Source organism: Petromyzon marinus, chromosome 1, assembly GCF_048934315.1.
Source record: "Petromyzon marinus isolate PM22_M1 ecotype Great Lakes invasive population chromosome 1, UKy_Petmar_22M1.pri1.0, whole genome shotgun sequence".
NCBI lineage: Eukaryota > Metazoa > Chordata > Hyperoartia > Petromyzontiformes > Petromyzontidae > Petromyzon > Petromyzon marinus.
In genome coordinates this window covers 13,584,946-13,604,679 of record NC_133667.1, presented here as the reverse complement: position 1 = coordinate 13,604,679, position 19,734 = coordinate 13,584,946, and the positions used below count along the sequence as shown (strand labels likewise).

Sequence of the window (19,734 nt, the reverse complement as noted above, 5' to 3'; positions counted from 1 at the left end):
GTCATTTATGGACGCCCCCTAAGCGAGTAATCGTTAATAGGGGGTTTCTCCTTGGTAATCGATCAACGATTGAAACTGGAGCCCCTCCCCCGTTTTTTTTGGTTTAGCCATGTTTTTGTTTATCGTAGTAAGGAGTTAGACTGATGGCCTTAATATAAGTTGTCTTGTGTTTGTTGTTGTTGTTAAAGTTGTTGTTGTTGTTTGACTTGCATCCCCTGGATTTTTCTGTTTGCTCAGTCGCGTAGTCACTTTAAGATGTGTTTTTTTCGTGTTCGTGCTTTTAAGTTTTTTTTGTTGTTTATTTTTGTTTGTTGCGCTTGCACCCGATTCAAGAAGCCCGAATGGCTCCCAGGGGCTATACCAAAATAAATTGGAACTATTGAACTATGATGATCGGGACAAGAGGGCTGTTCGACGCGGTCCCTTAGCAGCCGTCACTCCAACCCCACCCCCACCCCCCATCGTTACTCGCCGTGCGCCGAGGCCTTCTTCGCGTTTGGGGATTTTTTTTATAAAATAAATTCTTCTTCTCTCTTCAATTACATTTATTTTAAGCGAATAAAAACAAAATTCCGCAAGATTTGCGCCTCCACTACCCTCCACCTGCCAATCTGAAGCCAAGTTTGCGTCGGTAAGATTCTAGAGGTTAAAGAAACACAAAAAAAACACACAACGGGAAACAGAATGGACGAAGGGAGCCTTGAGTGCGTGCGTGCAGCGCAGCGCTTGAAGTATTAAACGTGTATATACGTTGAAACAAATCTTACGAATCGATAACATAATTGTATCCGATTCGTCGTTTAATATGCGAAACGAACAAAGCAATCGGGACGATTATTGTTTGATCGTATTTTCGTAACCCATCCAGCGGTGGATTGACGATACGCGAGGCAGTGCCACGTGCGGCCGGTCGCGAATTGGCCGTAGCCTCGCGTTGCAAGTATCGGGGGGGGGGGGTTCTTTGTCTTGTTAACTAAACGTGATTATAAAACGAGGTGTGTGTGTTATACTCTTTGGTTTTATTGGGTAAAGTCACGTAGATAAAATAAATTAAAAGAAAAGAAAACAATTAAATCGCGACGTTTCGGAGCCAACGCAAGCTTCCCACTTCAGGTGTAAAAGTCAACGCAGAATATCTGAAGACGGAAAAAACTTGTGTTGCCTCCGAAACGTCGCGATTTAATTAATTTGTTTTATTTAGTTTTGTTTTTATTTTATCTACGTGACTTTACCGAATAAAACCAAAGAGTATGAATCCTTGCAGTCACGAAAGCTTCAAATCTAGAGATGTATGTTACTGTACAGTACTTCTATGCTCTCCATACTGGTGCTGGAGGCTGCTTCGGGGGGGGAGCTTTTGTTACGGTGGGGGCAGTCGAGGGCAACGCAACAACAACACCAGTGGACTTCTGTTATCCGTTAACTGTCTCGAGATGTTGACTACCTCGCCTGGAGTGCAGGAGGTCGTGGGTTCGATCCCGACCCTTGACGCCTGTTGTATATTTGGAGTTTGTGTCTCTCATCATCATCACGGTGGCTAGGAGATGTTAACTACCTCGCCTGGTATGCAGGAGGTCGTGGGTTCGATCCCGACCCTTCACGCCTGCTGTATATTTGGAGTTTGTGTCTCTCATCATCATCACGGTGGCTAGGAGATGTTAACTACCTCGCCTGGTATACAAGAGGTCGTGGGTTCGATCCCGACCCCTGACGATGCCTGCTGCTGTATATTTGGAGTTTGCGGTGTCTCTCCCTCATCATCATCATCATCACAGTTGCGAGATGTTAACTACCTCGCCTGGTATGCAGGAGGTCGCGGGTTCGATCCCGACCCTTGACGCCTGCTGCTGTATATTTGGAGTTTGTGTGTCTCTCATCATCACGGTGGCTAGGAGATGTTAACTACCTCGCCTGGTATGCAGGAGGTCGCTGGTTCGATCCCGACCCTTGACGCCTGTTGTATATTTGGAGTTTGTGTGTCTCTCATCATCATCATCACGGTGGCTAGGAGATGTTAACTACCTTCCATGGATTGCAGGAGGTCGTGGGTTCGATCCTGACCCTTGACGCCTGTTGTATATTTGGACTTTTCGTGATCCCGCCCCTGACGCCTGCTGCTGTATATTTCTAGTTTGTATTATATTGTCTCTCTCGCGTGGATTTTTCTCCGGGTGCTCCGGTTTCATTTAGAATCAACATCACGCGTTTAGAGTATTTGGCTGCTATAAATTTCCGCGTGATAGGCCGCTTCGTTGAGCTATCACTTGTGATGGCCAGGTCGCTTCTGGAAAATGGGCTAGATAGCTCAGTGGGCCTTAACTGGTAAGATACATAAATTGTCCCTCAGCTTTCACCAACCCGCATTGACCAGCGTGGTGAAGTATGGTCAAAGAACAAGTTTTCAAGTTTAGTTTATAATGGTATAGCCCCTGTGAGCCATGCGGCTCTTGAGTCGGGTGCAACCGCAACAAACAAAATATGAACAGAGAAACATCTTGAAAGCGACGACGCGCAACGGAAGCATCCTGGGATGAACCAGCAAATCTTCCAGAAAGAAAAAAAACACCGTATTTCAACGCTGTGTGCAAAAATCCCCCCCCAAAAAATAACACCTCACGACCCAGCACCGCATCGGGGAGGCTGTCATCCAGTAGTGGGTTGACAAGAGGCGCAGCACCTGTACGTACATTGATTTAATGATCGAGCTTTGAACCGTATGATTGTCGTTCACATTTGCTCAAACTACTGTTCCTACGGGGTCGGTAAAATGCGTACCGCGTTGTGGAAGTGAATAGTACTCGGTGCTTTTATAAGACTGGAATACGTCGTGGGGAATGTGGCTTTTCCTGCACTGGATCAGATTCGCCAAAGGCGATTAGCTCAAACCCACTTTCGTATGAATCGGCTGACACTGTCACTTTGATTCAATACAGTTGAACAAAAATATATTCACCTCAACCTGTCTCCCCCCTTTAGTGATATCAACGGATAGCCACAATTCGATTCAAGAATTAATGTACAGTTTTATATTTTCAGTAATTTCTTCTCAACGTTATCCCAATTTTGCGATCGCCGTTGCGTCATGATGCCCAAAGCGTGCTTTAGAATATCTCGTAGAACAATGCAAACTTTCGTGTTAGAAAACGGCCCTTAGAAGCAAGTATTAAACACATTCCTGCGGATGGAGCTGGTAGGAACGTTGGGTTGCTCGGTCAATGGCCAGGGTCAACGGCGGCGTGGTGTATTCCGCAAATATGCCCGACTGTGAGGGCGGGCACAAGCCGGCGTGAGTAGGTTAAACGTTGAGTTTCATAAGGGCACCACGGGGTGACCAGCCCCTCCACACCCTCCCCTCCCCGCCCAGCCCCTCCCCACCCTCCCCTCTCCACCCAGCCCCACCCCTCCCATTTTTGGATGCACGACGGACGGACGGACACAATCCCCTGTGGGCTGCTGGTGTAACCAGGAGGTTCCTACCAGTAAGAGCTACCTATTACGTTCTCCTGAAGTGATCTCTGGTCAGCACAGTAGAGGGCAGCACTTCCCTACTCGCTTTTATGCGCGACAATAAAATTTAGCTGCATTAACCCTTTCCCGTTCCGAGGCGTCTGCACGTTGTGCAGGCTGTGGGTGGCCCCTTCACCGCTGAATCTCTTAACGCGCAAGAGGCTCGGCGCTAATTTTACTTGGACATGCGTAGTAGCGCCGTTGCTTTTAAAGACATTGTTACTCGCCGCAGAGAACCGTAGCGACACGTACCGCACTCTGCGATAGCTGGCGCCAAACTGTGCCACACGCCCTCTCACGTGGGCTTTTCGGGAGCATCGGTACCGATAAAGTAATTTTTCTCCGGTTTCGTTTAGATGGTATACACGTACATCATCGGAACGAGAGGGTTTAAGTGCATAAGCTAATTTGGTGTTGATGATTTTTTTGTGATAGTCATTGGTGACCTGAATGAGACGTTAACTCACTACACTTGGGAACTCGGTTGAATAACGCCTGGCTGCACTGAATTCGAACCCAGGGTCTCGTGCGGTGCCAGATCAGTGCTCTTAACCTCTTATTTTTGTTGTCCGGTTCATAGTGTTTCTCATTTATTTTTTTCGCTCATTTATCCTTTAGCCTAAATGTAACAGAAGCGTAACATTTGCCTATAACTAAAATCGGAAATTTGTGCAGTTGTAAATGAATGTATCATGTGGGCCTTTATAATATATTTTTTATTGTTGAATCGGTGCATCACTACACCCTTTTGTTGTAACTAAACTAGTTTAACACTTTGGCTTTTGCGACCAGTATCCAAAATAGAGGGGTTTTTTTTGTTTAGATCGTGTAACCCAAAACCCCCCAAAAACCTCTTATGTAACTAAACTAGTTGGTAATTTTATATATGGAAAATAAACTTTGAGCACTCTAGTCGACTTAAACTATTATTTTCGTTCCTTTGCGGGTTAATAACGTAAAATGTGCATTTTTACGTCATCTCAAGGCGGTGTACAGAAACAGTGAGACTTAATTTTTTTGGAGGCTTGCAGTCAAAGGCCAAGATTAAATGGAAGGTCTTGAGCCTGAACTTGAACAGGAAGTTGAGAGTATGGATCATATGGGAAGGGCCTTCCAGAGAATGGGGACAATGGAGGATAACAAGCTAACCTCTGCTGGGCAAGGGTTGACCTGGGGGTTTGCATTCAACGCCATGGTTTCTGGAGCGGAGAGTACTTAGAAAGGGGGGAATAGAGGGAGGTGAGAGGAGAGCAGTGGGTAGGGGTGAGTCCATGCAGGATCTTGAAGACCGTGAATGCGATCTGGAAATGTATGCAGCCGGTGGATTGATTGTAGTATAAGCTCTCTCGTTAACTGGTGTGAATGGCAGCAGCATTGTGTACTTGTGATAGTCACTGTCATGTGGATAAACTCAGAGGAGGAATGTATGGAATTGTAGAATTTCCATGGTACTTAAGCACTGTCAAAATGTCTATTGAGCAGGGAGGCCCATTAACTCTTCTTTCATTCTGCAGGCTCACAAAATGGCATGCGCAGCTGTGCTGGAACCGAGCGGGGACTTCCCGGCGTGGCTGGAGGCGCAGGGCGTGAACGCGGAGGTGGCCCGGGCTATGGACTCGGAGCTGGGCATCCGGGACTACGGGGTCCTGCGCGCCTGCGTCGGGGACGGCCTCGTGCGGGCCGAGCTGCTGTCCACGGCCCGCGACCGCCTGCCCTTCGGCTTCTACGCCGTGCTGCGGCAGGTGGTGAAGGCCCTGCAGGGGGCCGAACCCCACGACGCTGGGACACCGCACTGGGACGACGCCGCCGCTTCCTCCCCTGGCGACGTGACGCTGGGAGGCCTGGTGGACGTGCTGCTCGCGCTGTTCAGCGGCTTGAGCCGGGAGCTGCTGATGTCCGTGCGGAGGCTGGGAGTCATGGACGGCCCTGAAATGGGTGTTGGTGTCTCCAGTCCACCCTGTGCAGGGGTTGAACACCAGGACTTGATTGCTGACGAAGAGGAGCTGCCCTCAGAGGAGAAGAGTCAGTTCTCCAATCGCGGTGAGCTCCGACTAGAAGGAGGAAACGCCACACTAATCTTCAGGGATTACTCCACAAATTATTGGGCAAACCACATAGGAATATCACCCTTTACTGGCAGACGAACTCCCATTTGCAGGCCGGTACTGCATTCACCTTGTGAACAGGGATAATTTCCACATGCCGAGCACTGCCAAAGGGTGCCTCAAGATGTACTGTATGGGAGGCGTGGTATACATGTTACGTGATGGTGAGGTTAACATTCTGTTGTGATGGCTGTGTGAGGTAGGTGATGATTACAGCTCAGGAACCTAGACTGGAGGTGATATACTCATTCTATCCTCATTTGTATTGACATGCGCAGAGTGCTGCTCATTTGAATTATTGGTCCCTGAGTCAGTAGGGAAAACTCCACACTTCAATCTGGCTTGAATACTATTTTCATTTACATCACAAAGCCTCACTGAGTATCAGTGAGTCCTCCACGACCAAGATTGGCAAATGCATTTTTTTCACGCGAGGGGAAATTGCCACATGCTGATGCCGAAATCCCCCAGCTGCTGTGATCTCCTTCCTGAACAGTATCCCGCTATCTGTTGGTGGGATCTTCCCCTTGGTCGCAGGACCCTCGCAGGCCGTACTAAGGGGACAGCGCACGAAAATCCACGCAGATGAGTCGGGAAACCCGCTTGCTGTACTGGTGTCTTCTAGAAATTAGTAAATTCACTTGGGCCGATGTTCACGTTCGAGGCAAAATGCACTGCAACCTTTGGCCGCAACGGTGGTCATTATTGTACGCATTCTTCTTCCTCATGACAAAACAAAAACACCATTGTACTTCACATAAACCACACTGACAAGGGTGTCAGTGCCGATTACATTTGCAAATTAACAACCAGTGTTTAGTTTTTATGGTATAAATGAGCGTATTGTATGATGGTCATTCCTTAAACTGAGGTGTTTCTTGCGAATGTCGCCTGTTGCAAAGTGTTTTTTCGTGTACTAGCCAATCAGGCCATTGTCACTTTCTTTCAGATTGCCCCATGGAGTTCAGAAATTCTCAAGTCCAAACGAGCGTTACCGGAGGGGGCGGTGATAGTGAACAACCATTGGGTAAGGTATCCTCACTTTGTCTTTAACAGCATGAAGCTTGGGTATTTACAAGCAGAGAGAAGTCACATTTAAATGCAAAAAAATCCTAAGCCTCTAACAATTAACACCCCGCACCCCCTTCATTGTGATACAAAAATAAATTGTCGTAATTTGGGGTCTATTCAAGAATCTGCGTTTTATCAGAGTTATTGGGTTGTGTTTAAAATTAGATGCCCAACTACCCGGGTAGCCTGGGGGTTGGCAGAGGAGTGGGCAGGGCACATGAGTTGGTGGTGGTGCCAGTGTCAGGAGGAGGAGAGAGGCCCCTCACTGTGTGGGTAGAGCTCGTGGTTTTAGTGGGCATGGCTATTGACGATTGGGTGGGATTTACTGCCGGTTCACTGTGTGGCCCCGGTTGAGTCTCCCAGAAATCAAATGGCTTTGCATGTCACACATTGTCTTAAGTACTAGTTTATCTTACACACTAGAGCGAGTATAATTTTATTTTATAATCGTGTAATATTGTAGTCCTTTATTTACCCAAGCATTTCTGAGCCTCGAGATGCTTTTTCAGGAGGCTTTGTCATTCAGATGTTTAGTTAAGAGTGCTAGATTCACAATTGGAAAGTCACGTGTTTAAATGCGGGCTTGGAGGTCGAAACTCAACCTCTTAGCCCTACGAGGTTCATAAAATGTGTACCACTTCATAAAAGGACTGGTCCCTGTTATGGGAATGTGGAATTTTCACTGCTGGCTTAGGTGAGTAAACATAAAATTTACATCCATCCGTAACTTCAACATTTGCAAATAATCAAGTTGTATTTTAGTCATTACAGTGCTCGTGCCGAGTCATAATCTCTTCTCTCTCCCCAGACGAGGGAGGGAACAGCCCTTCTACCGAGGCAAACTTCAGCCCCGTGTGGCAAGAGGTCAAAGTGGAGAGCTGCGACGGTGAGTGCACATTGACACCAACATCTTCATCATCAACCTTCATTTGTAAAGCGCCGCTGATTGCTCAGCGGGCGCAGCATGGTCATACATCCCAACCTAAGGGATGGAGAGATGTTAACTACCTCGCCCGGTATACAGGAGGTCGTGGGTTCGATCCCAACCCTTACACCTGATTTCTTTTCAGGAGTAATCCCCCAAAGCTAGCTGACTACAACTACTTTTTTAAAAAGACAGCTAATTAGGAACTAAGTCAAATAGAGTCGTCCTTTTGAGCGACTGCGTACCTTATAATTATTCTGTAATGACGACCAAAAATGTCAAATTTCCCCATGTTCTTCAACCTCAGCGGCGACTACACTATTTTCACATACAAAAGCCAGGCATTAGGAGATTTTAAAACGAAGTCTCATAGAGTGAGGTCGTGGTTACATTTGAATTGAAGTAAGCACTAAGACATTGGCGACTTACAATACTATACGATTGGGTTCTACATAGCATATCAAGATTCTGTACAGAGACTGGACATATTTATATGGCGAGAACAAGGCAGTCAGTCGAAGACAGATCTTGAGCCTGGACCTGAACTGGGACAGAGTCGACAGCACCGATGGGTGGTGAAAGAGAGCCTCGCATTACGGGGGCAATAGAGGTAAACGTGTGACCTTTCGTTCAGCAATGGTTGACTGTGCTTTCAACAAAAATCCTTGGTTACTGCAGCGTAAAATGTGTGGAGTGGTAAATGAATAAAAAGTTTGGCTACGTACGGTAGGAAATAAATTCTACATACATGGGTAGGACCATGCATTGTGACGCAAAACATAAACCATTAAAGCAATATATGTAGATTTAAAAGAGCAATGAAACAGGAAGTGGTGCAAAGTGTGTTGGTGCATACATTAAAAAAACCTGAACATTTTGACAGTGTTTAACCGTGCTTCTCAGCTGCTTTTTAACTGAGGGCCCTTTACAACTGCTATGACAATCGGCCTGATCCATAGAACTTACGGCCTTTTGTCCATTAATTGATGAAGATCTTCCCACAAAGTGTTGGTGGTCATTGGGGTTGCTTGACCCTTCTTCATACTGGCTAGTGAAAGTCGGTGAAGTGGGACGGAGCCAGGACCGGTTCAGATGTCATGCACCACTGACGTTTGCCATGGCCGGGAATCAAATGCAGGTGGTTGGGTTCATAGGACGGTGCGCCAATCTCGGCGCCACTGCCCTGCCCCACCCCATAAATTTCAACATATTCAAGCATTTGTGACTACACCATTGAAGACAGACAGGAGGGGGGAGATTTGGTGACTGGACCTCATGGGAAGTGCTAATGTTTTCATGGATGAACCTCCAGGTGCATGTTACCCCTCCGGGGTACACAGGGAACAATGTCATGTTCACGTGCTAACACCAAGTGCGTCATTGACCTGTAATCATGTGTTCTGAAATTATTTTGGGTAGTGTTCTTGATCTGGTGACCCGTGGGCCGAATGTGGCCCGCAGAGGATCTTGGGAGTGGCCCACCGAGCTGTGGTCCGCTCGGACACAGATACCGATTAGCGAGATGAAAGATAAATATGAAATTGAGATTGAGAGATCTATCAATAATAAATAAAGATTATGTAAACAAGACATGAGTAAGATAAGAGAGTGACACATTTTTGGTAATTTTTATAGACACTATGCCGTCACATGGCCCACCAGCGCGCAGTAATTTTATAATGTGGCTCGCTGGAAAATAAGGTCGAAAGAACCCTGCTTTAGGATATAAAAAAATATTATGAATACAGAGTTGTGGTGCTGGGGGACTCGTCCCGGCGTTAAAGCACGTGTGGAGGCTGCCCTATCGTATCAGAAGATCAAGACCACGAACGTACCACCCTGGTACAGAGGCGAGATGAGGATGACAAGTCCCGCGTGTCAATAACTGTAGCGTCTATGGTCGACATGCGATTGGACTTGCAAGGAACGAGAGCCAGGGGAAATGTTCCAGTTCCACCTATTTGTTACCCCCGGCGAGGTTGTGTCGGCGTTCAGCTGCTTGAAAGTGGTGCCATTTCCTTCTACAGGTAAGAGTGAGGATTGTCAGTCTGGATTCATCATCGGTGACGTGACATCACTGAAGGGCGTCGAAGAGCTCTATCCTCGGTCGGAAAACTCGAGGGGTACGGAGCGGCCACGGCAGCCGCGAGCATCCAGAGGAGCCCGGGGCGCCAGTGGGAATGTCGGCAGGAACGTCGCACGAGGCGCCGCCGCTTTCGCTGTCGACGCGGCCTCGACACGCTCCGCCGCGGGTCACGTCTCAGAGCAAGGCCCAGCGAGCTTGCGGGTGGTCCAATCCGCGGCAACGTCGGCGGCAACGGCGGCGGTGGCGGCGGTGCCCGAGCCTAGCGGCGGCACGAGAAACAACAGGCCGTACGCGTGCGAGCTGTGCCGTCGACGGTTCACGAGGCACGACTACCTCCAGAAGCACATGCGCTCGCATACGGGAGAAAAGCCGTACTGCTGCGAGGTGTGTGGCCACGGCTTTAAGCGCTGCGCCGAGCTCAAAATCCACCTGCGCATGCACACGGGCGAGAAGCCGTACGGCTGCGACGTGTGCGGTCAGGCCTTCTCGCAGTATGGCAACTTCAAGCGCCACCAGCGCATGCACACGGGCGAGAAGCCGTACCGCTGTGACCTGTGTGGGCGCAGATTCTCGCAGTGCAGCAACTACAAGCGTCACCAGTGCCACCATTCGGCAGCAAGTTGATTATCCCGTCGGCGTTGTTGACATGTGTGTATGTTGAACTTCATCCGCAACGTATGTAGCCAACCGTGCTTATCGTAGGTGCGAAAACCATTTTTCTTTAAGTTAGGCATTTTTCTCAGGATTTATTTTGTCAGATGGTGCATTACACGGTTGGGTTAGTTTCTGGTCCATAACCAACTCAGCCCCATCGTTTATCTCAGGTCAATAAAATGAATACTGCCTTTTTCAAAAGTCAACTGGTTGTCTTCTCAAGCGACTGCTCCCTCCAGCTATATGGAAATGTGAAAAGAACACCAATGCTACGAAAACAATCGTACGACCAGGAAGAGACTTTGACGTTTTGACATTGAATAGTGCGTTGTCCGATATTCATATCAAGAAATTCTGTCACAGTCCTGGTGATGTTGAACTTAAAATGAAAACACTTTGGAGATCACTCAGATGAAATGGCCTGATTTTTAAATATTCCTTGAATATACAGACAGTATATTTATGTGGTACTGTGTCAAGTTTGCTCAACTCAAAATATTGATGTTTGCAAGTTCAAATACAAATAGAGGGTTAACTCAACCCACTGTCTGTTCACCATCTCTCGTGAAGTTGATTTATCATTAGAACAGTTTTATGGAATTGAGAACCATTTTATCAGATGTCTTTGGGAGAAATTGGCTCCCACCAATGAAATGGGAAATTTCCAAGGTGGCTCAGCAGCTCGGAGCTGCCACTGATGAAACTTGGGGGTTCCTCAATCAGGTTTCAGCCATTCATGATTAAAGCCGGTTTGCAGATGTAGTGAGTTGGCCCCAACCCTGTTGCCAATGATCGCACCAAACGTGTGTTTCACTCGGATATTTTCTAAACACCAATTGCAATAAACAAATATATATAAAAGGCTTGTAGAATGTTACAAGCGCAAGCATTGGTCGGACATTACGAAACTGTATTCCGAGAGGGGAATTTATATATTTTTTTGCTCCCATCATTTTTTCAAGATGGGGTAATGAAGCATGCAAACATTTTTTTTTACGATAAACTGTTACAATTTTGCCTCGTTATTCTATTCAGGAATATATTCCAAAAATTTGATCTCGGTTGAATTTCTTCTCATTGCCTCGTTTTTACAATTGTGTTCATGCGATTAGCAGAAATGTTCCCTCACCATTGTTTACAAATCGCTGCATGGTTCTGCCCCCCACCCTATCTCGCTTCTCTCATTTCTTACCACGTCCCATCTAGGCCCCTGCATTCACAATTTATATTGTCCCTCACTACGCCCACCCCCTCCCTGTGCTCAGTCATGTCTACGCTTCTTTTCCGTCCTGGCTCCCCTTTCCATTGGAATAAACGCCCCCCTCCACATCAATCGGGCAACTTCACTAGCCATTTTTCATTCTCCCCCTTAAGACTAATCTTTTTTCAAGAGGGCTTATCCCTCCACCAACTTCCTGTCATTGTCCTTAAAACCTTTACCACCTTAGATCCTTCCTAACCTTGCCACTCCCTTTCCCTATCATCACCCTTCCTTACCATCCTTCCCATTTCTAACCTCACCTCCCCTGCCTTTCCCTATCATCACCCTTCCTTGCCATCCCTTCCCCTCCCCAAAACTAAAACCCCATCCCTTTTCTCCATCAGCCAATACTAATGTACCAATTATAATTCTTGTAAAGCGCTTTGACGAAAGCGCTCTTTAAAATCCTAGATAATGAGATCAATATTTTATTGGTATGTCTTTGGCATTTAATGTACATGTCTATCATGAATTCGCATGCACGATTCGATGCAAATGTCATTGAAGTACAAAATTAAACTCTAAATTTGCTCAATGCATCGGTACATGCCTAATACTGTATAAAGTGATTGTAACCCTTAAGGAAGACCAGGCAGAGTTCAGAGTTGGAAGAACAATAGACCAGATTTATGTGATAACGTCAAATACCTGGCATTGCAAGTAATATTGCCGGAGATGATTATGTTAATAACCTACTCTATGAAATATTATGTATTGATTGGTTCAGGATAAATATTGGCATTGAGCATGGAATGCATACATCCTCCCCTGTACTTGTTCGAATATATTTTAGAAGTAATAATGGAGCAGTTATCAGACAATTCTGACTTGTGAATTTGTGGCAAATTGATCAAATTATTTGTTTACAGTTTTGGAGATAACATAGAATTACTTGCAAAAAAGTCAAGATTGAAAAGCCAGCTCAGATTTGGTACTGATTATATTGATAAATATAAAAGGTTTGACTGTTGCCAGAGAAGATTAAACGTTAACATGTTAATAAAGGGAAAGTATTTGAGTGCGTTTCTGGATTTTTATACCTTAGTGGTTTGATACTGTTGAACGATGGACGCACAGGTGATTTGCAGAGGAGAATAAAATTGGGACTTTCAGTCATAGGGTAGTTTTAAATGACCTGGAAAGTGAAATACTTTAAAACCAAAAGCTACAATTATGACACACTTGTTATGCAATTTGGTAGTATTATATGGCACAGGAATCTGGACCCAAAGAAGACAAGAAGAGCCTATGGAGTTCAAAATGGAAAGAACTATCATAGAAAGGATTGAAGAATGGACATCTCTGCAGTCTGTGATATGGACTTATTAGACAAAAGCTATCTTACGGACTTTCAGCCAAAGCAATGACAATGATAGTTGAAGATGGACTGAAGCTGTTGTTCTGCTGGCATTGGGAAGAAGAGGACTTACATGAATGCAATACTGACGGCTCGTTTATTGCGGGCGGATGGAGGATTACTGCTTGTGGCCCATGGACCCTGCTGCCTCTTCAAAGGCTTTCAGGGAGAAGAACCTTTAGCAAGTACCTGGGTGTGCTCAGATAGTTTTGGTAGTTCCAGGTAATCTACTGGTAGTGTTGTGCGGTCTAGTGTTAGGGCTAGGTGGTGTCGTGATAAACTTTGTAGGATCCTTCTGGGTTTTAGTGTCTCTAGCATAGAACCAAAGCTTGCTTTTGTTGAGCTGCAGCTCATGTCCTCAACTAAGATGCTGCTGAAAAGTACCTGAGCAAACGCGTGATACTAAGACGTTATAAGGGCATTGTGCTGGTACTGTGATCCTTTGTGCAAGTGATGGTGCAAAACCGTTATTTAATAAATAAAAATGTGAATCTCACAAAGCAGTCCTATGTCATCTATAAACATTTTTTGAATAATTTTGTAAGGTTATCCCCATTTGTGATTTCTCGTCGGTCAATTGTATTTTTTATTTTGTTGTAATGTCCAAACACTTTCTTGGATACAGTGAGGGAAAAAAAGTATTTGATCCCCTGCTGATTTTGTACGTTTGCCCACTGACAAAGAAATGATCAGTCTATAATTTTAATGGTAGGTTTATTTGAACAGTGAGAGACAGAATAACAACAAGAAAATCCAGAAAAACGTTTGTCAAAAATGTTATAAATTGATTTGCATTTTAATGAGGGAAATAAGTATTTGACACCCTCTCAATCAGAAAGATTTTTGGCTCCCAGGTGTCTTTTATACAGGTAACAAGCTGAGATTAGGAGCACTCCCTTTAAGAGTGTGCTCCTAATCTCAGCTCGTTACCTGTATAAAAGACACCTGTCCACAGAAGCAATCAATCAGATTTCAAACTCTCCACCATGGCCAAGACCAAAGAGCTCTCCAAGGTTGTCAGGGACAAGATTGTAGACCTACACAAGGCTGGAATGGGCTACAAGACCATTGCCAAGCAGCTTGGTGAGAAGGTGACAGCAGTTGGTGCGATTATTCGCAAATGGACGAAACACAAAAGAACTGTCAATCTCCCTCGGCCTGGGGCTCCATGCAAGATCTCACCTTGTGGAGTTGCAATGATCATGAGAACGGTGAGGAATCAGCCCAGAACTACACGGGAGGATTTTGCCAATGATCTCAAGGCAGCTGGGACCATAGTCACCAAGAAAACAATTGGTAACACACTATGCCGTGAAGGACTGAAATCCTGCAGCGCCCGCAAGGTCCCCCTGCTCAAGAAATCACATAAACATGCCCGTCTGAAGTTTGCCAATAAACATCTGAATGATTCAGAGGACAACTGGGTGAAAGTGTTGTGGTCAGATGAGACCAAAATGGAGCTGTTTGGCATCAACTCAACTCGCAGTGTTTGGAGGAGGAGGAATGCTGCCTATGACCCCAAGAACACCATCCCCACCGTCAAACATGGAGGTGGAAACATTATGCTTTGGGGGTGTTTTTCTGCTAAGGGGACAGGACAACTTCACCGCATCAAAGGGACGATGGACGGGGCCATGTACCGTCAAATCTTGGGTGAGAACCTCCTTCCCTCAGCCAGGGCATTGAAAATGGGTCGTGGATGGGTATTCCAGCATGACAATGACCCAAAACACGGCCAAGGCAACAAAGGAGTGGCTCAAGAAGAAGCACATTAAGGTCCTGGAGTGGCCTAGCCAGTCTCCAGACTTTAATCCCATAGAAAATCTGTGGAGGGAGCTGAAGGTTCGAGTTGCCAAACGTCAGCCTTGAAACCTTAATGACCTGGAGAAGATCTGCAAAGAGGAGTGGGACAAAATCCCTCCCGAGATATGTGCAAACCTGGTGGCCAACTACAAGAAACGTCTGATCTCTGTGATTGCCACCAAGGGTTTTGCCACCAAGTACTAATTAATGTTTTGCGGAGGGGTCAAATACTTATTTCCCTCATTAAAATGCAAATCAATTTATACAATTTTTGACATGCGTTTTTCTGGATTTTTGTTGTTGTTATTCTGTCTCTCACTGTTCAAATAAACCTAACATTTTAATTATAGACTGATCATTTCTTTGTCAGTGGGCAAAAGTAAAAAATCAGCAGGGGATCAAATACTTTTTTCCCTCACTGTAAGTCTGCACCCCAGCAAATAAATATATATTGGTTGATTGATTACGAGCAAGAAAGGGGCGCATTTAAATTGATTATCACACATTTACGTTTTTTTTAACAGATAATGTTTTGGCATGCGATAAAAAAAAAATTGTGTTCAGAATGAAAACATGTGGGATTAAAGCAATACTCAAATTAACACGTATGTTGTCAGCATATGCTCTTGCTTAAAGTATAATCTTTCCATCCAAGGGCAAAGAAAAGCTGACATATAATAAAGATAACATTATCCTCGATCGGCAATACCATTATTTAAATAACGTATGTATGTATTTTTAACTTCTTTCGCACCGTATGTAGCCAAATCCATCAACACTGTAGCCGGGCTTTAGTGATTTACGCCTGTAATCTCGCACTTTGGAGGCAGCAAGGGTTGGTGGATCATATAAATGTTGTGAAGTTCCCTTCCCGTAGGTGTCTCAAGGAGCCACACCCTGGCTCATATGTAATGTAAGTTGAACTTCTTTCGCACCGTACGTAGCCAACCGTGCTAATTAGAGGTGCGGGGGAAGGACAACAAACTAATCGCACAAAGCCAGTTCGAAAGAAATGCGTTACACTGTTCACAGAAGGCGATCGCACTCACACAACTGCGCGTGTTCTCCGGCAGGCGAGGAGTTGCCCTGCCAAGACAAGTTCTTCCTCGAGGAAGAGGTCCCCTTGATGACGCCCGCTTGGATGCAGCGGCAGGCGGTCGCCACCGTGGCCCAGGCTCGCCGCGTGGGGAACGACGTGAGAAAGCACTCGCCCAGGCTCGTGGCGACGGTGGCAGCGGCGGCAACGATGGCGAACGGGGAAGAGCATTTCCCCTTCGCCTTCGAGCGAAGCCTCTCGCTCGGCAGGACGAACCAGTCGTACACGCGCGGCGGCGGCGGCGGCGGCGGCCTCCTCGGTCTGGGATCGCCACCGGGGTTCTTGATTGAGAACGTCGCTTCGATGCGGGCGGCGGCGGCGGCGCCGCCGGACAGGACGGCGAAAGGATCGGGATACGCCCAGTACCAGCGACACGCGGTCCACGGGAGGCACGAGGCCGAAGGCAACGCGACCGTGAGCTCGACTCGTGTTTACCCCGCCGCGCGGGGCGACGCTGCGGGCGACGACGACGCGGTGGCGGCTGCGGCTGCGGCTGCGGCAGCGGCGCCGGAAACGATGGCGCCGCCCGAGGAGTCGAGGCCGTACCAGTGCCGGCAGTGCGGGCGGCAGTTTGCACGGTCGGATGCGTTGCGGAAGCACATGCGCATGCACACGGGCGAGAAGCCGTACCGCTGCGACGTGTGCCTGCGCCCCTTTGCGCACTACTCCAACTTTAAGCGGCACCTGCGGCTGCACACGGGCGAGAAGCCCTACAGCTGCGACGTGTGCGGCCGTGCCTTCTCCCAGTGCTCCAGCCTCAAGGACCACCGCCACATGCACACGGGCGAGAAGCCGTACCGCTGCGAGGTGTGCGACCTCCACTTCTCGCACCGCTCCATCCTCTGGTCTCATCGGCGCACGCACGCCGAGTAACGTGCGCGTGAACTCGGCGCCGGGGTTTAGCGTGGCGTTCGCCAATTCCGAGCGGTGGTCTTTTTTTGCGGTCCCGAGTCTCGTCAGGTCATCTTGGCTTGGCAGACAAACGTGGTGTCCCGTCATTTCACTGTTTTGCTAAATGTTACCAGCTGCATAGATCGAGCCGGATGACCGCTGTCGTTTGGGCACCTTGAGTTACAATCATATACATGTACAGTCCTCTTGTTACTGCATTGATGGATGAGTGCCTCCCTATATTTGACATGCGGGTAATGGGGGTTATATGACCGTACTTAACCACGTTGGTCAGTGTCGGTTTGGTGAATGCATGGAGCATATGCTTGACTGCAAGTACAGTACAATAATGGATTGACCTGCACCGCCTCTTGTTGACCGCCACGTAGCCCAGAAGCTGTCTCTTGAAATCCTGGGCATGCATGCATGCATCGTGATCACCCATACAAGTGCCCTCCAGGCTCCACTCCTGTTTTGTGAGCTCTGATGATATTTGGGACATGCCAGGTGATTTGGTCATAGGTGGGTTACAATCAGTAGGTTATCAATTCATTTTTCGGTCGGTGATTGGGAAGCCAAAACAGTGGTAGCCCTGTGGAGATTGATATCCCCACTTGTTTTGACGGGCAAAATATGCCGTGCAGTGTTGGGTGAGAGGCCCATGTAGGTGCTACATTGTTGGGAGCACAGCAAAAAGCCATTATCGTACTGTACTTCTATGCTTCCGTGTCTATGTCCCCGCTATTCGCCATCCCGCACTGACAAATGTGATGGTGTGCTCAAATAACCCCCTTGGCCCGCAGTGTGAAGGGAGACTCTCATCATCCAGCAGTCGGCCAACAAAATCGCCGTGCATGTACATTTAACTGCTTTTAGTGCTGTGGTCATCTTCACATCTTATTTCGCTGAGCGTCAGAGTGCCCAATGATGTGCCCTCTACAGGCTGCGAATAGGATTATTCGTCTTCTTTGGTTCTTTCGGTAAAGTCACGTAGAATGAGAATAAAATAATAAATTGATAAAATAAAATAACACAATAAAATTCTCACGACGTTTCGGCCACAACACAAGCGGCCTTCAGGATTATTATTTGACTGTCTAAATGGCCGAGTGTTCAGCACCCCCCATCGTTACCGCTCAAACTTTGACGGAGCCAACAGTTCAAATCCTGCTACAGTTGCTCTTATTTCTGCGAGGAATTGGTCGACTCACAAAAGCGCACACTGCCCTTGGTGAAAAGGACGTCAAAACCCCGATGGCATGGTACTTTGCACGAGTAGATCAATGTGTACATGTACTACTAGAGCAGCGCCCTCCCCCACACCATGTGGGTCGCGGGGACTATTTGACAATACATCACCATGCTGGTCAGTGTGTGGATGAGGGAGCGTAGAAGCACAGTACATAAATTGGATACCCTGGGTGATGTGATCATTCACGTACGGATCCAGACATTTTAGAGCTTCACGAGCTGTGACCTTCGCATTTCACACTCCAAAATGTCTCGATCCTTAATTGAATCTCTGACCTTTCGCAGCCTTTCTGATGGGTCTCATAGGCATCCGCAGGCTACCGGAGTCGCAGTGAGTTCAAAACCCAAAGCTGCGACTGCGCGTTGACTTTCAAACGCAGATGGATATTAAATGTTCACACGGCCATCACCCTTGTGTAATAGAGTAACGCGCACACGTGGCACTGTACGCCGGTTAGGCTTACAATCGATGTTATGAGTGCTGTAATAGTGTGCATGCATTGCTGGTATTGTATGATCACTCTTCAGGCTATTAGGCCACTGCAACACGTAGACTGCAGTACATATTCCTCACATTTCAGACATGCAAAGTCAATCAGCTTTGAACTCTCTTGCAACGTGAGCTCAGTCAAAAGTGCAAGTGTCTTTGCTGTCGTAGGTTCTTTTGTTGTTGTTGCTTTTTTGTGCAATTAAAGTTGCTATTTCTGTCACGGTGCTTGTGTGTGTTTATTCTCCGCCGTACTTTCACAGAATTGTGTGGTCCGCATACTCTCCGTTGATATTTCATTCACAAAGACGGTCAATAACGTCTTTCACAGTACGTTTATTTTGCACGAATGTGGGCCTTTTTTTAAGGCGCTATCGGCAACATTATCGAGTGTTTATATGTGGGAGGAAATTGGAGCACCCGGCGGAAACTCATGCGTGTGAGGGGGAAACACTCGATCCCATTCGGACGGGACAGGTGGAGTCCACATTTGTTGTACCGCCTGAATGTTAGGAAGCTACTGGAGGGAGTTTTGCACTTTTAAATCTGAATTTAATTGATTTAGAACAGCCTTTTGTTTTTAGCGTGATGACCTTCCCCAGCACGTCCGAAAAGCACGGTTGGCTACACATGGTGCGAAATAAGTTCAGCATACTACATACGAGCCAGGGTATGGCTCCTACTTGACGTCTACGGGAAGGTAGTTCATATCTGTCGACTCCTTATCAGTGCTTTACCTGATTACGGACCAATTCAGACCTTATTGGTCACCCCATGCCCTTATACATTTCAACGTTCATTCGACAAAGTGCCATCACAAGGGAGAAACACAAACAAATAGACAAAGATTATGTTACTAAAAAAAACTTTTTACGTAATTAATTTTTATAATTGCTGTCAATTATGCTATTTATCATGCTACTGTATGTGATTTTGCATGCTGACGCTGCTGCTGCTGTTGCTTGATGTGGATGCGCACACAACACGTGCTACGTAAGTGTACAATAAACAGCGATTTTGTTCGCTCGTATTGAAACGGCGGCTGTACGCCATATGAACCCTAAAAAAAAACTCAACAATATTCCTGCACAAGATTACGGGTAACCCATATAAGGTTCACCGATATGGTAGTTTCACAACATCTTATACGATCCACTAACCGCTTACTGCTTACCTTGCACGATGCCGGACGACAGGAGAGCGCGTGCACCACCAAAGCCCGTTTTTTTTTTACCGGCTT

At 46.8% G+C, this 19,734-nt stretch overlaps 1 protein-coding gene across 2 annotated transcripts; it reads left to right on the top strand.

Annotated features, from left to right (window-relative positions):
• Positions 1-40: 40 nt before the first annotated feature.
• LOC116941572 (uncharacterized) lies at positions 41-18,717 on the top strand. 2 transcript variants are annotated; one of them, XM_076067294.1, is made up of 5 exons: positions 41-631; positions 5,022-5,547; positions 6,562-6,639; positions 7,492-7,569; positions 9,636-13,466. In XM_076067294.1, exons 2-5 carry the CDS (start codon positions 5,031-5,033, stop codon positions 10,316-10,318), a joined length of 1,356 nt encoding a protein of 451 aa, XP_075923409.1. In that variant the 5' UTR covers positions 41-631; positions 5,022-5,030; the 3' UTR covers positions 10,319-13,466. The 2 variants fall into 2 exon arrangements, with proteins under 2 accessions (XP_075923409.1, XP_032808648.2); XM_032952757.2 differs by lacking the exon at positions 9,636-13,466 and adding an exon at positions 15,843-18,717 and having other exon boundaries at positions 49-631.
• Positions 18,718-19,734: the final 1,017 nt, after the last annotated feature.